At 51.9% G+C, this 20,581-nt stretch overlaps 1 protein-coding gene across 1 annotated transcript; it reads right to left on the bottom strand.

Moving 5' to 3' along the window:
- Positions 1 to 10,997: 10,997 nt before the first annotated feature.
- LOC144676611 (cysteinyl leukotriene receptor 1-like) lies at positions 10,998 to 12,637 on the bottom strand. The gene has a single exon (XM_078536987.1). It carries the CDS (start codon positions 12,602 to 12,604, stop codon positions 11,642 to 11,644), a length of 963 nt encoding a protein of 320 aa, XP_078393113.1. The 5' UTR covers positions 12,605 to 12,637; the 3' UTR covers positions 10,998 to 11,641.
- Positions 12,638 to 20,581: the final 7,944 nt, after the last annotated feature.

Genomic DNA, 20,581 nt, shown 5'->3' with positions numbered 1-20,581 from the left:
GGTCAGTACTGAGGGAGTGCCGCACTGTCGGAGGGTCAGTACTGAGGGAGTGCCGCACTGTCGGAGGGTCAGTACTGAGGGAGTGCCACACTGTCGGAGAGTCAGTACTGAGGGAGTGCCGCACTGTCGGAGAGTCAGTACTGAGGGAGTGCCGCACTGTCGGAGGGTCAGTACTGAGGGAGTGCCGCACTGTCGGAGGGTCAGTACTGAGGGAGTGCTGCACTGTCGGAGGGTCAGTACTGAGGGAGTGCCGCACTGTCAGAGGGTCAGTACTGAGGGAGTGCCGCACTGTCAGAGGGTCAGTACTGAGGGAGTGCCGCACTGTCGGAGGGTCAGCACTGAGGGAGTGCCGCACTGCCTGTAGAACCCCCAATGAAAGCCAGTGCCTTCATGAAGGAGGGGAAGTGAGAACTGGGGAGGGGGCAGTCAAAATTTCACAGGATTTGTAACATTTTAAAAATTTCAACCTTGTTTCAAATCACTCCACGAATTCACCCTCCCTATCCCTGTAAACCCCCCCTCCAGCCCCTACAACCCTCCCTATCTCTATAACCCCCTCCAGCCCTTACAACCCTCCCTATCTCTGTAACCTCCTCCAGCCCCTACAACCCTCCCTATCCCTGGAACCTCCTCCAGTCCCTACACCCCTCCCTATCTCTGTAACCTCCTCCAGTCCCTACACCCCTCCCTATCTCTGTAACCCCCTCCAGCTCCTACAACCCTCCCTATCTCTGTAACCTCCTCCAGCCCCTACAACCCTCCCTATCCTTGTAACCTCCTCCAGCACCTACATCCCTCCCTATCTCTGTAACCTCCTCCAGCCCCTACAACCCTCCCTATCTCTGTAACCTCCTCCAGCCCCTACACCCCTCCCTATCTCTGTAACCTCCTCCAGCCCCTACAACCCTCTCTGTCTCTGTAACCTCCTCCAGCCCCTACAACGCTCCCTATCCCTGTAACCTCCTCCAGCCCTTACAACCCTCCCTATCTCTGTAACCTCCTCCAGCCCTTACAACCCTCCCTATCTCTGTAACCTCCTCCAGCCCCTACAACCCTCCCTATCTCTGTAACCTCCTCCAGCCCTTACAACCCTCCCTATCCCTGGAACCTCCTCCAGCCCCTACACCCCTCCCTATCTCTGTAACCCCCTCCAGCTCCTACAACCCTCCCTATCTCTGTAACCTCCTCCAGCCCCTACAACCCTCCCTATCCTTGTAACCTCCTCCAGCACCTACATACCTCCCTATCTCTGTAACCTCCTCCAGCCCCTACAACCCTCCCTATCTCTGTAACCTCCTCCAGCCCCTACACCCCTCCCTATCTCTGTAACCTCCTCCAGCCCCTACAACCCTCTCTGTCTCTGTAACCTCCTCCAGCCCCTACACCCCTCCCTATCTCTGTAACCTCCTCCAGTCCCTACAACCCTCCCTATCTCTGTAACATCCTCCAGCCCCTACACCCCTCCCTATCCCTGTAACCTCCTTGAGCCCCTACAACCCTCCATATCTCTGTAACCTCCTCCAGCCCCTACACCCCTCCCTATCTCTGTAACCTCCTCCAGCCCCTACACCCCTCCCTATCTCTGTAACCTCCTTGAGCCCCTACAACCCTCCCTATCTCTATAACCTCCTCCAGCCCCTACAACCTTCCCTATCCCTGTAACCTCCTCCAGACCCTAATAACCCTCCCTATCCCTGTAACCTCCTCCAGCCCCTACAACCCTCCCTATGTCTGTAAACTCCTCCAGCCCCTACAACCCTCCCTATCTCTGTAACCTCCTCCAGCCCCTACAACCCTCCGAGATCTCTGTTCTCCTCCAGCCCCTACAACCCTCCCTATCTCTGTAACCTCCTCCAGCCTCTACAACCTTCCCTATCCCTGTAACCTCCTCCAGCCCCTACAACCCTCCCTATGTCTGTAAACTCCTCCAGCCCCTACACCCCTCCCTATCTCTGTAACCTCCTCCAGCCCCTACAACCCTCCGAGATCTCTGTTCTCCTCCAGCCCCTACAACCCTCCCTATCTCTGTAACCTCCTCCAGTCCCTACAACCCTCCCTATCTCTGTAACCTCCTCCAGCCCCTACAACCTTCCCTATCCCTGTAACCTCCTCCAGCCCCTACAACCCTCCGAGGTCTCTGATCTCCTCCAGTTCCGGCCTCTTGACCATCCCCCGATTCCCATCGCTCCACCATTGGCGGCCGGGCCTTCAGCTGCCTGGGGGGCCCTAAGCTCTGGAATTCCCTCCCTAAACCTCTCCGCCTCTCTCTTTCCTCTAAGAGGCTGCTTAAGACCCTTTACTGAGTTTTTGGTTCAAGCTTAGTCTGGTTATGCACCTGTTGAAATGCCTTGGGTCACTTTACTGTTAAAGGCGCTATACCAATGCAAGTAGTTGTTTGAAGTGAGCTCACTCAGTCCAGAGCAAAGGAGAATGTTAATTAGCTCAACCCATCTGTCTCTTTCCATGTTGAGAGTGGGTGGGACTGAGGGTGGGAGGGGGGTAAATTTCTCACGGGCAGGGGCTTTATCTCCATGGCAACCGCATCCTCCTGAGATTGACGTCAGTCAGAAGAGTTTAAAAACAGTCCCGCAGCGAGGGCAAGTCAGCAAGTGTTGGAACTCACTCCGGGGGACGGCAGAGACGGAACAGTCCGGAAGCAGGAAACTTCCTCGGCGTTTCGAGCCCTTCCTTCGACAGGAGATGCGGGTGGTCTCAGGCCGGCTGCTTGGGCTGTGTTTGATGTGCCTGGTGGCAATCGGGGCCACACTCGGTTCCCGGCAGAGGCACGGGGTGAGTTTCACAGGGGGCTTTGCGTTGTTTTAACCTCTCTCTAACCGGGGTTCCTCGGGATCCTCGTCCTGTCTGACTCTTCAGCCGGGACACGCATCGCAAACTCTCAAAAACTCGAAACCCCTTCACTTTTACTCGATGCGTAAATGGGGTCAGGGGCTGTGGGGTCTTTGGTACAGACAGAGTTCCGGGGGTGGGAGTTGATTTGAAAAACTGCTCTGGGCTGCCCATCAGCAAAGACTTACCTTTCTAGAGCGCCCTTCACCATCCCAGAGACTCCCACAGCACTTGACAGCCACTGAACCACTTGTTGAAGTGCAGTCATTGTTGTAATTATTCAAATCGCGGCGCCCAATTTGCGCACAGCAAGCTCCCACAACGAGTAATCGAGAAATGACTCGGGTCATCGGTTTCCATTCATGCGGCAATGTTGCCCCAGGACAATGTGGTTAACACCCACTGCTCTGCTTTCAAATGCTGGTCCCGGGACAATTTCAAACTATTTCAGAAGGCAGAATCAACCTCGGGTTCATGCATAGTACCTGCACAGGACCATAGTACTGAGGGAGCGTCGCGCTGTCGGAGGGTCAGTACTGAGGGAGCGCTGCACTGTCGGAGGGTCAGTACTGAGGGAGTGCCGCACTGTCAGAGGGTCAGTACTGAGGGAGCGTCGCGCTGTCGGAGGGTCAGTACTGAGGGAGCGCCGCACTGTCGGAGGGTCAGTACTGAGGGAGTGCCGCACTGTCGGAGGGTCAGTACTGAGGGAGCGTCGCGCTGTCGGAGGGTCAGTACTGAGGGAGCGCCGCACTGTCGGAGGGTCAGTACTGAGGGAGCGCCGCACTGTCGGAGGGTCAGTACTGAGGGAGTGCCGCACTGTCGGAGGGTCAGTACTGAGGGAGCGCCGCACTGTCGGAGGGTCAGTACTGAGGGAGTGCCGCACTGTCGGAGGGTCAGTACTGAGGGAGCGTCGCGCTGTCGGAGGGTCAGTACTGAGGGAGCGCCGCACTGTCGGAGGGTCAGTACTGAGGGAGCGCCGCACTGTCGGAGGGTCAGTACTGAGGGAGTGCCGCACTGTCGGAGGGTCAGTACTGAGGGAGTGCCGCACTGTCGGAGGGTCAGTACTGAGGGAGTGCCGCACTGTCGGAGGGTCAGTACTGAGGGAGTGCCGCACTGTCGGAGGGTCAGTACTGAGGGAGTGCAGCACTGTCGGAGGGTCAGTACTGAGGGAGCGCCGCACTGTCGGAGGGTCAGTACTGAGGGAGCGCCGCACTGTCGGAGGGTCAGTACTGAGGGAGTGCAGCACTGTCGGAGGGTCAGTACTGAGGGAGTGCAGCACTGTCGGAGGGTCAGTACTGAGGGAGTGCAGCACTGTCGGAGGGTCAGTACTGAGGGAGTGCAGCACTGTCGGAGGGTCAGTACTGAGGGAGTGCCGCACTGTCGGAGGGTCAGTACTGAGGGAGCGCCGCACTGTCGGAGGGTCAGTACTGAGGGAGTGCAGCACTGTCGGAGGGTCAGTACTGAGGGAGTGCAGCACTGTCAGAGGGTCAGTACTGAGGGAGTGCAGCACTGTCGGAGGGTCAGTACTGAGGGAGTGCTGCACTGTCGGAGGGTCAGTGCTGAGGGAGTGCTGCACTGTCAGAGGGTCAGTACTGAGGGAGTGCAGCACTGTCGGAGGGTCAGTACTGAGGGAGTGCAGCACTGTCGGAAGGTCAGTACTGAGGGAGTGCCACAGTGTCAAAGCGGAACATTTAGGGTGGATATAAAAGATCTCACGTCACTATTTTGGAGAAGGGGAGGGGAGTTTTCTGTCACCTCCTGGAGCCAATATTTATCCCTTAACCCACAGCCAAACACATTGCTGATTGTGGGATCTTACTGTGCACAAATTAGCTGGGCCCTGATTGTGACGTGGCAACAGTGAGAACCCTTTGAGATGAAGCCCTTTTGGAGAGATGGGTTCAGATTATCTCAGTCGCAAAGCTATTTAAAACAGATCGCACGGGGAGGATTGTCAGAATGGGCGCTGGGGAAGGGTTTGAGAATCAAGATTATAAAACAGGTTTGACCTTTGACACTCTTGCTCCTAACAGACACGAGTCATCCCCATGGGCAGGGCAGCAGGCACTGAGGGCAGGGCTGGGCTCCCAGCTGAAGGGGAACGGAGATCTGCAGCTGCGGACTCTGATAAAAGGTCTCCCCGTGACACAAACACAGACACACGTGAAGGCAACAATCGCGTCTGGAATCGCTTCTTCAACGATTTCATGAATAACCAGAAAAAGTTCCGGGGCAAAACCAAGAAAGGGTCATCGACAGGATGCTTTGGGGCGAAGATGGACAGGATTGGCTCAATGACATCCCTGGGATGTTGAGATCATCATCTTCAATGGTGAGTGCGAAACTCGTTCATTCTCCTCGTCCACCATCAAATCACAGCGAGATTCCTCATTAATTCCCCCATGGAGTAAATCCCCCTCTACACTGTCCCCATCAAACACTCCCAGGACAGGTACAGCACGGGGTTAGATACAGAGTAAAGCTCCCTCTACACTGTCCCCATCAAACACCCCCAGGACAGGTACAGCACGGGGTTAGATACAGAGTAAAGCTCCCTCTACACTGTCCCCATCAAACACTCCCAGGACAGGTACAGCACGGGGTCAGATACAGAGTAAAGCTCCCTCTACACTGTCCCCATCAAACACTCCCAGGACAGGTACAGCACGGGGTTAGATACAGAGTAAAGCTCCCTCTACACTGTCCCCATCAAACACTCCCAGGACAGGTACAGCACGGGGTTAGATACAGAGTAAAGCTCCCTCTACACTGTCCCCATCAAACACTCCCAGGACAGGTACAACACGGGGTTAGATACAGAGTAAAGCTCCCTCTACACTGTCCCCATCAAACACTCCCAGGACAGGTACAGCACGGGGTTAGATACAGAGTAAAGCTCCCTCTACACTGTCCCCATCAAACATTTATAATCAGGGGACATGTAACTTGCCAGTTGTGTCAACCATGGGAATGTATAGATGTGACCTCCCCATTCCCCGTGTTCCCCACTCCCATTAAAATGAGGGTGAGGTGAAAGTTGTTATTAATCTACGTTCTGAGCTGTAACATTCAATCCCGCGACATGAGGCTCTTCACTCACGGTCCTGAGAATAAAATGAAAGATTTAATTCCAACAGCCCCTCCGACAGTGCGGCACTCCCTCAGTACTGACCCTCCAACAGTGCGGCACTCCCTCAGTACCGACCCTCCGACAGTGCGGCACTCCCTCAGTACTGACCCTCCGACAGTGCGGCACTCACTCAGTACTGACCCTCCGACAGTGCTGCACTCCCTCAGTACTGACCCTCCGACAGTGCGGCACTCCCTCAGTACTGACCCTCCGACAGTGCAGCGCTCCCTCAGTACTGACCCTTCGACAGTGCGGCACTCCCTCAGTACTGACCCTCCGACAGTGCGGCACTCCCTCAGTACTGATCCTCTGACAGTGCGGCACTCCCTCAGTACTGACCCTCCGACAGTGCTGCACTCCCTCAGTACTGACCCTCCGACAGTGCGGCACTCCCTCAGTACTGACCCTCCGTCAGTGCTGCACTCCCTCAGTACTGACCCTCTGACAGTGCGGCACTCCCTCAGCACTGACCCTCTGACAGTGCGGCACTCCCTCAGTACTGACCCTCTGACAGTGCAGCGCTCCCTCATTACTGACTCTCCGACAGTGCAGCACTCCCTCAGTACTGACCCTCCGACAGTGCAGCACTCCCTCAGTACTGAACCTCTGACAGCCTCTTTGCATTGGAGCTCGATCCCAGAACCTACTCAGTCTGAATCCAGAGGGTACTAACCGCAGAAGGACAGTTGGTCCATGCCTTGGGTGGAGGGCGGTGTTGGAGTGTAGTTTGCGTTGTGAGTTGGGGTGTAGGGGGTCAGGGCTGATGTAGAGCACAGTCGATGAGTAATCCACACCTCACTGTTCCTCCCCTCACGTGAACTTTGCTTTCATTCTGCTCCCCAGGACCATGACTACAGATAACTGTCTGATGGGCAGAATCGCCAAGCGATGGATATTCAGTAGAATCGTTGAGAATCACTGTGACTCCTGGCGCCCAGTGGGACCAGATGGATAAAATAGGAACCGTTTTGTGGATGAAATGAATGTTTGTGTCTTTCTGAAGTTAACCTGCTCTGGATATAAAGTGCCTGTGCTCTGTATAACTGTAATGTGTTATTTATGTAACTGTTCACACCTATTTATGATTATTTATAAAACCTCTGCAATGGACATCGACAATGTGAGAGTCTGTTTGAAAGTAATTATGAATGTCTGGACAATCTGATCATGTTGCAGATCCACTAATTCCCAACAATCCACAGGATTCTGAACCAATGGGAAGTTGAGATTCAATCGCGGAGACAGTATTATTCCTGCCAACTGGGCCATTACTATCCACCCTATTATTACAATATCCACCATGACTAGGCTAGAAACTCCAACTGGGCCAGTCAGTATCGATAGAAGCACAAACACATTATCTACAGACCCATCATTATCATGGTAGAGTTATCGAGAACAAACACATACACCCAGGCACTTAAGGACAGGTACAGCACGTGGTTAGATACAGAGTAAAGCTCCCTCTACACTGTCCCCATCAAACACTCCCAGGACAGGTACAGCACGGGGTTAGATACAGAGTAAAGCTCCCTCTACACTGTCCCCATCAAACACTCCCAGGACAGGTACAGCACGGGGTTAGATACAGAGTAAAGCTCCCTCTACACCGTCTCCATCAAACACTCCCAGGACAGGTACAGCACGGGGTTAGATACAGAGTAAAGCTCCCTCTACACTGTCCCCATCAAACACTCCCAGGACAGGTACAGCACGGGGTTAGGTACAGAGTAAAGCTCCCTCTACACTGTCCCCATCAAACACTCCCAGGACAGGTACAGCACGGGGTTAGATACAGAGTAAAGCTCCCTCTACACTGTCCCCATCAAACACTCCCAGGACAGGTACAGCACGGGGTTAAATACAGAGTAAAGCTCCCTCTACACTGTCCCCATCAAACACTCCCAGGACAGGTACAGCACGGGGTTAGATACAGAGTAAAGCTCCCTCTACACTGTCCCCATCAAACACTCCCAGGACAGGTACAGCACGGGGTTAGATACAGAGTAAAGCTCCCTCTACACTGTCCCCATCAAACACTCCCAGGACAGGTACAGCACGGGGTTAGATACAGAGTAAAGCTCCCTCTACAATGTCCCCATCAAACACTCCCAGGACAGGTACAGAACGGGGTTAGGTACAGAGTAAAGCTCCCTCTACACCGTCCCCATCAAACACTCCCAGGACAGGTACAGCACGGGGTTAGATACAGAGTAAAGCTCCCTCTACACTGTCCCCATCAAACACTCCCAGGACAGGTACAGCACGGGGTTAGGTACAGAGTAAAGCTCCCTCTACACTGTCCCCATCAAACACTCCCAGGACAGGTACAGCACGGGGTTAGATACAGAGTAAAGCTCCCTCTACACTGTCCCCATCAAACACTCCCAGGACAGGTACAGCACGGGGTTAGACACAGAGTAAAGCTCCCTCTACACTGTCCCCATCAAACACTCCCAGGACAGGTACAGCACGGGGTTAGATACAGAGTAAAGCTCCCTCTACACTGTCCCCATCAAACACTCCCAGGACAGGTACAGCACGGGGTTAGACACAGAGTAAAGCTCCCTCTACACTGTCCTCATCAAACACTCCCAGGACAGGTACAGCACGGGGTTAGATACAGAGTAAAGCTCCCTCTACACTGTCCCCATCAAACACTCCCAGGACAGGTACAGCACGGGGTTAGGTACAGAGTAAAGCTCCCTCTACACCGTCCCCATCAAACACTCCCAGGACAGGTACAGCACGGGGTTAGATACAGAGTAAAGCTCCCTCTACACCGTCCCCATCAAACACTCCCAGGACAGGGACAGCACGGGGTTAGATACAGAGTAAAGCTCCCTCTACATTGTCCCCATCAAACACTCCCAGGACAGGTACAGCACGGGGTTAGATACAGAGTCAAGCTCCCTCCACACCGTCCCCATCAAACACTCCCAGGACAGGTAGAGCACGGGGTTAGATACAGAATAAAGCTCCCTCTACTCTGTCTCCATCAAACATTCCCAGGACAGGTACAGCAAGGGGCTAGATACAGAATAAAGCTCCCTCTACACTGTCTCCATCAAACATTCCCAGGACAGGTACAGCACGGGGCTAGATACAGAATAAAGCTCCCTCTACACTGTCTCCATCAAACACTCCCAGGACAGGTACAGCACGGCGTTAGATACAGAGTAAAGCTCCCTCTACACTGTCCCCATCAAAGATTTATAATCAGGGGACATGACATGTAACTTGCCAGTTGTGTCAACCATGGGAATGTACAGATGTGACTTCCCCATTCCCTGTGTTCCCCACTCCCATTAAAATGAGGGTGAGGTGAAAGGTGTTGTTAATCTACGTTCTGAGCTGTAACATTCAATCCGGCGACATGAGGCTCTTCACTCACGGTCCTGAAAATGAAATGAAAGATTTAATTCCAACAGCCCCTCTGACAGTGCGGCACTCCCTCAGTACTGACCCTCCGACAGTGCGGCGCTCCCTCAGTACTGACCCTCCGAAAGTGCAGCACTCCCTCAGTACTGACCCTCCGACAGTGCAGCACTCCCTCAGTACTGACCCTGCGACAGTGCGGCACTCCCTCAGTACTGACCCTCCGACAGTGCGGCGCTCCCTCAGTACTGACCCTGCGACAGTGCAGCACCCCCTCAGTACTGACCCTCCGACAGTGCGGCGCTCCCTCAGTACTGACCCTGCGACAGTGCAGCATTCCCTCAGTACTGACCCTCCGACAGTGCGGCGCTCCCTCAGTACTGACCCTCCGACAGTGCGGCGCTCCCTCAGTACTGACCCTCCGACAGTGCGGCACTCCCTCAGTACTGACCCTTTGACAGTGCGGCACTCCCTCAGTACTGACCCTCCGACAGTGCGGCGCTCCCTCAGTACTGACCCTGCGACAGTGCAGCATTCCCTCAGTACTGACGCTCCGACAGTGCGGCGCTCCCTCAGTACTGACCCTCCGACAGTGCGGCGCTCCCTCAGTACTGACCCTCCGACAGTGCGGCACTCCCTCAGTACTGACCCTCCGACAGTGCAACTCTCCCTCAGTACTGACCCTTTGACAGTGCGGCACTCCCTCAGTACTGACCCTCCGACAGTGCAGCACTCCCTCAGTACTGACCCTCCGACAGTGCGGCGCTCCCTCAGTACTGACCCTCCGACAGTGCGGCACTCCCTCAGTACTGACCCTCCGACAGTGCAACTCTCCCTCAGTACTGACCCTTTGACAGTGCAACTCTCCCTCCGTACTGAGCTATTCAGCCTAGATTCGGAACTCGATTCTGGAGTGGATCTTGGACCTACAACCTTCGGACGGAGACCCACAGAGTCAAGATGACACCAAACTAATCCATGCAAGTTAAACCCCCTCAGACCCGTCCCCTCACTTCACAGCCCAACGCTGTAACTCCCATTGGAGCAGCTTTCCCTGTCCCCTAACCATCCCGTCTCCTCAACCCCCCCTGTCCCAATAATGGGCGCAGGAGGAGATTGCGATGGGCTTAGTGGGATTGTTGTGGGGTTGGGACAAGCAGCAATGTTTAAAGGACCCTGTGCGTTGAGTGGGGGGTCTGTCTGGCTTCAGGGGTCCTGGTCTTTTTGGTGTAGTGAGGCCGCTCCCTGTTTTCGATGGACTGACATTAATCAGGAGACTGACCGTGACCTCCCCACCCCGTCAGATCGAGGCAGCTTGGATTACCGCTCCGTTTCAACCCCAGTTCCCAGGGCAGTGGGAACAGATTCAAACTGACGCTCACCTCAGCTGTGGGAGACGCCGCATTCCCCTCACACTCACCGGACACAGCATGAGGTGAGAGTGAATCAGTCCGAGCACAGGAACAAAGCGAAACCGGAGAGAGGAATCTGCAAAAAAAACGACAACCTCCCCCCTAAACAAAAATCCCAACGTGATCGAAAAGTAAAAGAGTGAAAGTCTTCAAGTGGTAAAAGTTATTTGGCGGTTGGATGCAAAAAGTTACACAGGTTGGGTGTGTGTTTCGTGTATTTTTTTAATGTCGTTTTGTAAAACCAGGATTATAAAAATAGAATTCAGTCATCTCACGTTGACAAGCAGAGGCTGGGCCTGGTGAAGGTGAATTGGAGGCTGCGGTGTGGACTCTGAAGCAGAGTATCCCTCAGCTCATCCCTCCGCTGGCTCTGACGAATATTCTTACTTTATTTATTCTTTTACAGGATGTGTGGGCATCACCGGCCAGGCCAGCGCTTGTTGCCCATCCCTAATTGCCCCATTTCAGAATCAGCCCCGTTGCCGTGGGGTCTGGAGTCACATGTAAGGGCCAGACCGGGTAAGGACGGCAGATTCCCCCCCGCCTCCCTAAAGGGGCATCAGTGACCCCGGATGGGCTTCTACGACAATCGTCAATGGCTTCATGGTCGCCGTCACTGAGACTCACTTTCGATTCTAGATTTATTAATTGAATTTAAACTCCACCAGCTCCCCGGGGTGGGATTTGAACCTGTGACTGGCCCCCTCCACCCCAGCCAGAGCATTAGCCTGGGCCTCTGGATTAGTCGTCCAAAGTAGTTATCACGACATCATTGTCCAAATTTTAAACAACGGCATGAGTGGCGATAGCTGTGCTGGAGGGGCAGGGGCCTGACCATCACTAGCAGAGCCACAGCCTCGCTGCTGTGCAACGGTCAATGGGATACAATAGTCCGGCTGCTTATCGATCTGGACCTGTGGACTGTCGAGGTCTTGATGGTGTTCTGGAAATTCTGGCCAACAAAGTAGTAGAGGAGGGGGTTGAGGCAGCTGTTGGCTGCGGCCAGGCAGATGGTCACCACAATCACCTTCTCGATGACGACGGTGATGACTTGGCACATTCGCTGCTGTACCATGAGGTGGAGGTGGACAGTCCTGATGATATGGTACGGCAAGAAGCAAAACAGGAAGGAGGACAAGACAAAGGCAATCATGTAGATCGATTTCCTGCGAGCGTGCGCGTTCCTCTGCAACGTCCCTCCCGACGTCCTCAGGCGCTGGATGATGCGGGCGTAGCAAGCAATGATGGTGAGGAAGGGCAAGAGGAAACCCACCACCAGTGCAAAGTAGTTCATCTTCAGGATCTGCTGCCACTTCATTACTGTTGGCTCAAAACACCGATACCTCCCACCCTTCAGCTGGGAGGAGGCGCGGAGGAAGGGGACACAGGTCAGTACAACAAAGGTCCAGATCCCAAGGGAGACCAAGAGCGCTCTCCTCAAGGTGACGAGGCTCTTGGACCGAAGCGGGTGGAGAACAGCGATGTAGCGGAAGATGCTGAGAGCCGTCAGGAAGAAGATGCTGCTGTAGAGATTCACGTAGAAGGCGTAGGTGGTAATCCTGCAAAGGAAAGAGCCAAGCTTCCACTGGCGCTGTGAGTAATAGAGAATCCGATACGGCAGAGTGAGGGTGAAGAACAGGTCTGAAACGGCCAGGTTAATCATGAAAACCGTGCTGGCTGTTTTACGCCGGGTCAGCTTCACAAAGACATACAAGGCCACAGTGTTCCCAATGAGGCCAAAGCTCAGAATCACACTGTAGGTATGGATGAACACAGGGAACTTAAAATCATCGTTGCTGCAGTTTGATGAATTCAGTGTTTTGCTGGTCCAGTTCATCCTGGTGATGTCTGTCAGCCAAGGGTGGGGAGGTCAAAACAACTGCACCAAAAGAACACAGATTGAAAATGATATATACAGAGGTAAAATGGCCAGTAGTGCATAGTGTGTTAATCTCTGATATACACATACACAGGACTGTTACAGCGCTGTTACAAGGCTGTTACAGGACTGTTACAAGGCTGCTACAGGACTGTTACAAGACTGTTACAGCGCTGTTACAGGACTGTTACAAGACTGTTACAAGGCTGTTACAGGACTGTTACAGGACAGTTACAGCGCTGTTACAGGACTGTTACAAGACTGTTACAGCGCTGTTACAGGACTGTTACAGGACTGTTACAAGGCTGTTACAGGACTGTTACAAGACTGTTACAGCGCTGTTACAGGACTGTTACAGCGCTGTTACAGGACTGTTACAGGACTGTTACAAGACTGTTACAGCGATGTTACAGGACTGTTACAAGACTGTTACAAGGCTGTTACAGGACTGTTACAAGACTGTTACAGGACTGTTACAAGACTGTTACAGGACTGTTACAGGACTGTTACAGCGCTGTTACAGGACTGTTACAAGGCTGTTACAGGACTGTTACAAGACTGTTACAAGACTGTTACAGCGCTGTTACAGGACTGTTACAAGACTGTTACAGCGCTGTTACAGGACTGTTACAGGACTGTTACAAGACTGTTACAAGGCTGTTACAGGACTGTTACAAGACTGTTACAGGACTGTTACAAGACTGTTACAAGGCTGTTACAGGACTGTTACAAGGCTGTTACAAGGCTGTTACAGGACTGTTACAAGGCTGTTACAGGACTGTTACAAGGCTGTTACAGGACTGTTACAAGACTGTTACAGGACTGTTACAGGACTGTTACAAGGCTGTTACAGGACTGTTACAGGACTGTTACAAGGCTGTTACAGGACTGTTACAGGACTTGAACCCATAACCCTGCACCATTCAGTATTCTGTTGCAAGGTGAAATGGGGGAGATGAAGTATAATTATTGTTATTATGTCAGTCAGGACAAAATGAAATGAATTTTCAGTCTGTAAGCAAGTCCTCTGGAACCCTGCCCGTTTCAGTGCTAAGGTCAGTCTTAGTGACAGTCATTTTGTCTCCTGTGTTGATTAAGGTATTTTAAATTATTCTCTGGTCCTTGCCTCTTCTGCTCCTTGTTTCCAAGTTATGGCTTTGTATGAGGACAACTCTTTCAGTCAGATAAAGAGTGAATGCATTTATTACATTCCAGGCAGAATTCCCAAATCACTGCAACACTGTGCATTATAAATTATGATGGTTTAATCTGTGTAACTCTCCCACCGTTACTCTGTAGGACACACTCAGTCACTCTGTGCATAGGCTGCCTATTTCCATCTCCGTAATACTACCCAACTCTGCCACAGCTCATCTGATTGAAGCCTTCGTCACATACAGACTCAACAACTCCATCGCACTCCCAGCTGCTCTGACACTGTAAACGTGAGGCCACCTCGAAATCTGTGGCCCGTGTCTTACCTCACTGCGCTATCACCCTTCAGGTCTCCGTCCTACACTGGATCCTGGTTGAGCAACGTCTAGATTTTAAAATTCTCACCCTTGTTTACAAATCCCTCCCGAGCCTCACTCCCCTCCCTATCTCGGTAATCTCACCCAGCTCCACAACCCTCCGAGATCTCGGTGCTCCTCCATTTCCGGCCTCTCGAGCATCCCCCGATTCCCATCGCTCCCCCATTGGCGGCCGGGCCTTCAGCTGCCTGGGGGGCCCTGAGCTCTGGAATTCCCTCCCTAGACCTCTCCGTCTCTCTCTCTCTGACTCCTCCTTAAAGACATTACTTTAAAACCTATCTTTTGGTCCACCTGTCCGAATATCTCTTTACGAGGCTCAGAGCCATAGTTTGTTTTATAATCACTCCTGCAAAGCACCTTGGAGCATTTCATTACGTTAAAGGTGCTATATAGATATAAGTTGTTGTTACGAACATACAAATTAGGAACAGGAGGAGGCCATTCGGCCCCTCGAGCCTGCTCTGCCATTCAATGGGATCATGGCTGATCTGTTTGTGTTTCGAGTTCTACATTCCCATCTAATCCCGATAACCTTTGAATCCCTTTCCTAATCCCGTCAATGGTTTCCAAGTATTCTGTTACCACGTCTTTTATAATAGACTCTAGCATTTTTCCCACTACTGATGTTAGACTAACTGGTCTGTAATTCTCTTGTTTTTTTCTCTTCATTCTTTTTTAAATAGTGGGGTTACATTTGCCACCCTCCAATCTGTAGAAATTGCTCCAGAGTCTATAGAATTTTGGAAGATGACCACCAATGCATCCAATATTTCCAGGGCCACTTCCTTTAGTACTCTGGCTTGTAGATTATCGGGCCCCTGAAAGGGATTTTTCAGCCTTTAACCCCACTAATTTCTCTAGCACCTTTTTTTTTTAAACTAATACCGATTTTCTTCAATTCCTCCCTCTCACTAGACCCTTGGTTCCCTAACATTTCTGGGAAATTATTTGTGTCCTCTTTTGTGAAGACAGAACCAAAATATGTGTTCAATTCTTCTGCCATTTCTTTGTTCCCCATTATCATTTCCCCTGTTTCTGACTGTAAGGGACTTACATTTGTCTTTGCTAATCTTTTTCTCTTCACATATTTATAGAAGCTTTTACAGTCAGTTTTTATGTTCCCTGCAAGTTTACTCTCGTACTCCATTTTCCCTTTCTTGATCAATCTTTTTGTCTACTTTAGCTGAATTCTAAACTGCTCCCAATCCTCAGGCTTGCTGCTTTTTCTGGCAATTTTATATGTCTCCTCTTTGGATCTAATACTATCCCTAATTTCTTTTGTAATCCATGGTTGAACCACCTTTCCTGTTTTATTTTTGTGACAGACAGAAATGAATAATTGTTGTAATTCATGCATAGGTTCCTTAAATATTAGCCCATCCACCGTTAAACTTTTTAGTAAGGTTTCCCAATCCATCATTGCCAACTCGTGCCTCATACCCTCGTAGTTTCCTTTATTTAGATTCAGGACTCTAGTTTCAGATTCAACATCTTCACTCTCCATCTTAATGAACAATGCTATCATTTTATGGTCGCTCTTCCCCAATGGACCCCGCACAACGAGATTGTTAATTAAGCCTTTCTCATTGCACAATACCCAGTCTAGAATAGAATAGTTAGGTCATTCACTTCCTCAACATTTCAACAATTATCGCGTATCGAGATTAGCTCTTTGACTGTAAAACAGTTTGGGATGCCTGTCGAAGGTGCACAATTTCTCTCTAGCATTTTACACTTTTTTACTGAGGGTGATGTTTATTTTAGCGGAGAGGGTGTTACAGGACCTAGCGGGCACCTTACCAGAGAAGGGTTGGCGATGGTTGCTGCACCCTTTGGATCCAGTTTGATTGGTGAGTGCACTCAGGTCTGAAAAATCCAGCAGCAAGAGGAGGTTCAGCTCAAGGTTCTCTACTGTTTCTGAGGTTGGAACAATAATGTTCTTTCACTGGCCGGGGAAGAGGAAGTACTGATTATGTGGGTGCGTGTGTGTGCATGTGTGAGAGAGAGAGAGAAAGAGAGAGAGATCTGGTTACAGCTTCATCTGATAATATCAATGTCTGCACGTTTGAAAGGAGGGGTGAGATATGTGACTTTAATCGGAAGCATCGCTTTGAGGACCTTCATAACATTTCCACAATGTCCTCAAAGCCGCCCTGAAGGAGGTCAAGCATCTCGGCAAATTCAAGTGGGGAACCCAGGCTTGTGACCAATCAGATTGGAGGAGGCACTGAACACATCGAGAGACGTGATCAGGGACACACACTAAACCTCTCAACAACCCGTCCGCCCAGCCCTCCAAGGAGCAGAGTTTGCCCAATCGCACATTGGACTTATTGGAGGCCTCAGAACCCATCGGAATGGAGCGGAAGAAAGTCACCCTCCATCCCGAGGGGGCTGCCTAGGAAGGAGAAGGGGGTACGTTGCATTTATCCATCTCCCTCCCACTGGCAGGGACCTTCACGTGACCCGCTCTATAAAGTGAGCAGTCACAATAGCGCCGAACCAGGCACTGACCATCGATCAGCGATCTCCTGCTCATCAGAGGAACAGTCTGACCCAATAACATCAGGGCCAATCCATCCTGAGACAGGGATCCACCAACTCAACCCCCAGGGCGATTCTGGGTCAAGCAGCCAGTCCCTCGCCAGCACCTCACATTCAGCAATGATGCAGCGAAACTCGTTGAAGTCCAGCAATAGAACAAAAGCAAATATTTCTCCATCGGCCAAAGCCTTAAAAACACCCCTCAACACCATCCGATGTCTCACCAGCCCTTTCCATTCATACACTCAAACTCCAGAAATCAAACACTCCGGGATCACCCAGAGGATCCGCACTCCGGGATCACCCAGAGGCTCCGCACTCCGGGATCACCCAGAGGATCCGCACTCCGGGATCACCCAGAGGATCCGCACTCCGGGATCACCCAGAGGATCCACACTCCAGGATCATTCACTGGTTCTGAACTCCAGGATCACCCAGAGGTTCCGCACTCCGGGATCACCCAGAGGATCCGCACCCCGGGATCACCCAGAGGATCCGCACCCCGGGATCAACCAGAGGATCCGCACTCCGGGATCACCCAGGGGTTCCGCACTCTGGGATCACCCAGGGGTTCCGCACCCCGGGATCAACCAGAGGATCTGCACTCCGGGATCACCCAGAGGATCCGCACTCCGGGATCACCCAGGGGTTCCGCACTCCGGGATCACCCAGAGGTTCCGCACTCCGGGATCACCCAGAGGTTCCACACTCCGGGATCACCCAAGGGTCCCACATTCCGGGATCACTCAGAGGATCCACACTCCAGGATCATTCACTGGTTCCGAACTCCAGGATCACCCAGAGGTTCCGCACTCCGGGATCATTCACTGGTTCCGCACTCCGGGATCACCCAGAGGATCCGCACTCGGGGATCACCCAGAGAATCCGCACTCCGGGATCACCCAGAGAATCCGCACTCCGGGATCACCCAGAGGATCCGCACTCGGGGATCACCCAGAGGTTCCGCACTCTGGGATCACCCAGAGGATCCGCACTCCGGGATTACCCAGAGGTTGCACACTCCGGGATTACCCAGAGGTTGCACACTCCGGGATTACCCAGAGGATCCGCACTCCGGGATTACCCAGAGGTTGCACACTCCGGGATTACCCAGAGGTTGCACACTCCGGGATTACCCAGAGGTTGCACACTCCGGGATTACCCAGAGGTTTCACACTCCGAGATTACCCAGAGGTTGCACACTCCGGGATCACCCAGACGATCCGCACTGGGGGATTACCCAGAGGTTGCACACTCCGGGATTACCCAGAGGTTGCACACTCCGGGATTACCCAGAGGTTGCACACTCCGGGATTACCCAGAGGATCCGCACTGGGGGATTACCCAGAGGTTGCACACTCCGGGATTACCCAGAGGTTGCACACTCCGGGATTACCCAGAGGTTGCACACTCCGGGATTACCCAGAGGTTGCACACTCCGGGATTACCCAGAGGTTGCACACTCCGGGATTACCCAGAGGTTGCACACTCCGGGATTACCCAGAGGTTGCACACTCCGGGATTACCCAGAGGTTGCACACTCCGGGATTACCCAGAGGTTGCACACTCCGGGATCACCCAGAGGATCCGCACTGGGGGATTACCCAGAGGTTGCACACTCCGGGATCACCCAGAGGTTGCACACTCTGTCTTTTGCACCTGTGCTCAGTGACTGGTTCTTTGTGACTGAAGCGGAATCTGTGGGTTCTGTCCTAAGGATGTTTTTATTCATGATGTTTTTGATCTTTTGTTACCTGCTGCTCGGTTTAAATATATTGGCTTTGGAGTGGGTGCAGCACACATTCAGCATCAATTACTGATTAAAGGGTTAGATTAATAGGTAGACATTGAATATTATTTGGTAAATATCCCCTTGAAATTGAAGCTATTGATGGATGATTTAATAAAGATGGTTAATGAAACAAAGGGGTTTCGATAGGGGTCTTTGATGGAGAGAAACGGTTTTGTCTGGTGGGAGGATCAAGATAAGGGGGCAGAATCTTACAGTCCTTCACACGGACAATTCAAACCCAAAACTTCCCTCCTCCCACCGCCCCCCCGCAAAAAAAGCCGTGGAGACCGGGAGGGGGAAGGGGTGTTTACTTCAAGTGACAGGAGTGAGATGGGTCCTTTTTAATCAGGCTCGATAAGGGCTGTTTGAGGAAAGGTTGGTAAATTTAGTTGGGGCACAGGTCAAGGTGGGTCCATTGCTGCTTTTCTCTCCCCAATGGCATTATCACCCAGGCGTCGAACTAAATCTCACAACAGCAACTCCAGGAACCCTGCAAAATCCCATTCCATTTATTACAGCAACCCGCTCACTGCTGGGTCAGCAATAAACATAGAGCGACTCTGTGCACATTGACACCCGGAATGGAGGTCACACTTTGAACAAGGTGTATCGGGTTTGATTGGCACAGTGAAAGCACTGGAGGCATATCAGAAAGAACATGAGAGGGTTGTCTGATGAGGAAAGGGTTGGACAGACTGGGCTTGTTTCCACTGGAGTTTAGAAGAGTGAGGGGTGATTTGATTGAAGTTTACAAGATCCTGAACGGCCTTGACAAGGTGGATGTAGAAAGGATGTTTCCTCTTGCGGGTGAGTCCAGGACTAGAGGGGAATGTTTAAAAATTAGGGGTCACCCTTTTAGGACAGAGATGAGGAGAATTTTTTTCTCCCAGAGGGTTGTGCGACTTTGGAAGTCTCTGCCTCAGAAGATGGTGGAGGTGGGGTCACTGAATATATTTAAGGCAGAGGTAGATAGATTCTTGTTAGGCAAGGGGATCAAAGGTTATCGGGGGGTAGATGGGAATGTGGGAATCGAAACACAAACAGGTCAGCCACGATCTTATTGAATAGCAGAGCAGGCTCGAGGGGCCGAATGGCCTCCTCCTGTTCCTATTTCATATGTTGTGTGTATATGTATAAATGTAATGACCTTACATTTAGGCGACGGCACTGTGACGAGGGGATAACCCTCCTCAGCTGCTGCCTGATCGGCCCAACAGGACAAGGGGGATCGCAGGAGCAGACCTGCTTCTACATTGTCATCAGAGCAAACTGAGTTTTCACTCAATTTCAATGCAGCTTTCAAGGACTTGGCTGAAGAGAGCTGAGCTCTCAGGTTTTATTGGCAGATTCAGTCCCTATCCACGTTCTATATTCAAAGCAGGACCTCAGGACGATTAAAATAGAAAAGATAGGAACAATGCAGACCCAAGAGAGCCTGTAAATATTTCTTTCTATGTCACTTCCTGCAGGAAACTCCCAGTTCACAGTTAGATACAGAATAACACTCACTCTACACTGTCCCCATCAAACACTCCCAGGACAGGTACAGCACGGGGTTAGATACAGAGTAAAGCTCCCTCTACACCGTCCCCATCAAACACTCCCAGGACAGGTACAGCACGGGGTTAGATACAGAGTAAAGCTCCCTCTACACTGTCCCCATCAAACACTCCCAGGGCAGGTACAGCACGGGGTTAGATACAGAGTAAAGCTCCCTCTACACTGTCCCCATCAAACACTCCCAGGACAGGTACAGCACGGGGTTAGATACAGAGTAAAGCTCCCTCTACACCGTCCCCATCAAACACTCCCAGGACAGGTACAGCACGGGGTTAGATACAGAGTAAAGCTCCCTCTACACTGTCCCCATCAAACACTCCCAGGACAGGTACAGCACGGGGTTAGATACAGAGTAAAGCTCCCTCTACACCGTCCCCATCAAACACTCCCAGGACAGGTACAGCACGGGGTTAGATACAGAGTAAAGCTCCCTCTACACTGTCCCCATCAAACACTCCCAGGACAGGTACAGCACGGGGTTAGATACAGAGTAAAGCTCCCTCTACA

The sequence above is a fragment of the Cetorhinus maximus genome, unplaced genomic scaffold, assembly GCF_964194155.1.
Source record: "Cetorhinus maximus unplaced genomic scaffold, sCetMax3.hap1.1 HAP1_SCAFFOLD_1736, whole genome shotgun sequence".
Lineage (NCBI taxonomy): Eukaryota > Metazoa > Chordata > Chondrichthyes > Lamniformes > Cetorhinidae > Cetorhinus > Cetorhinus maximus.
This window is presented reverse-complemented; position numbering and strand designations above follow the sequence as displayed.

Excerpts from the sequence above, each read along its gene's own strand:
- LOC144676611 (XM_078536987.1), bottom strand. The coding sequence starts at position 12,604 with ATGAACTGGACCAGCAAAACACTGAATTCATCAAACTGCAGCAACGAT.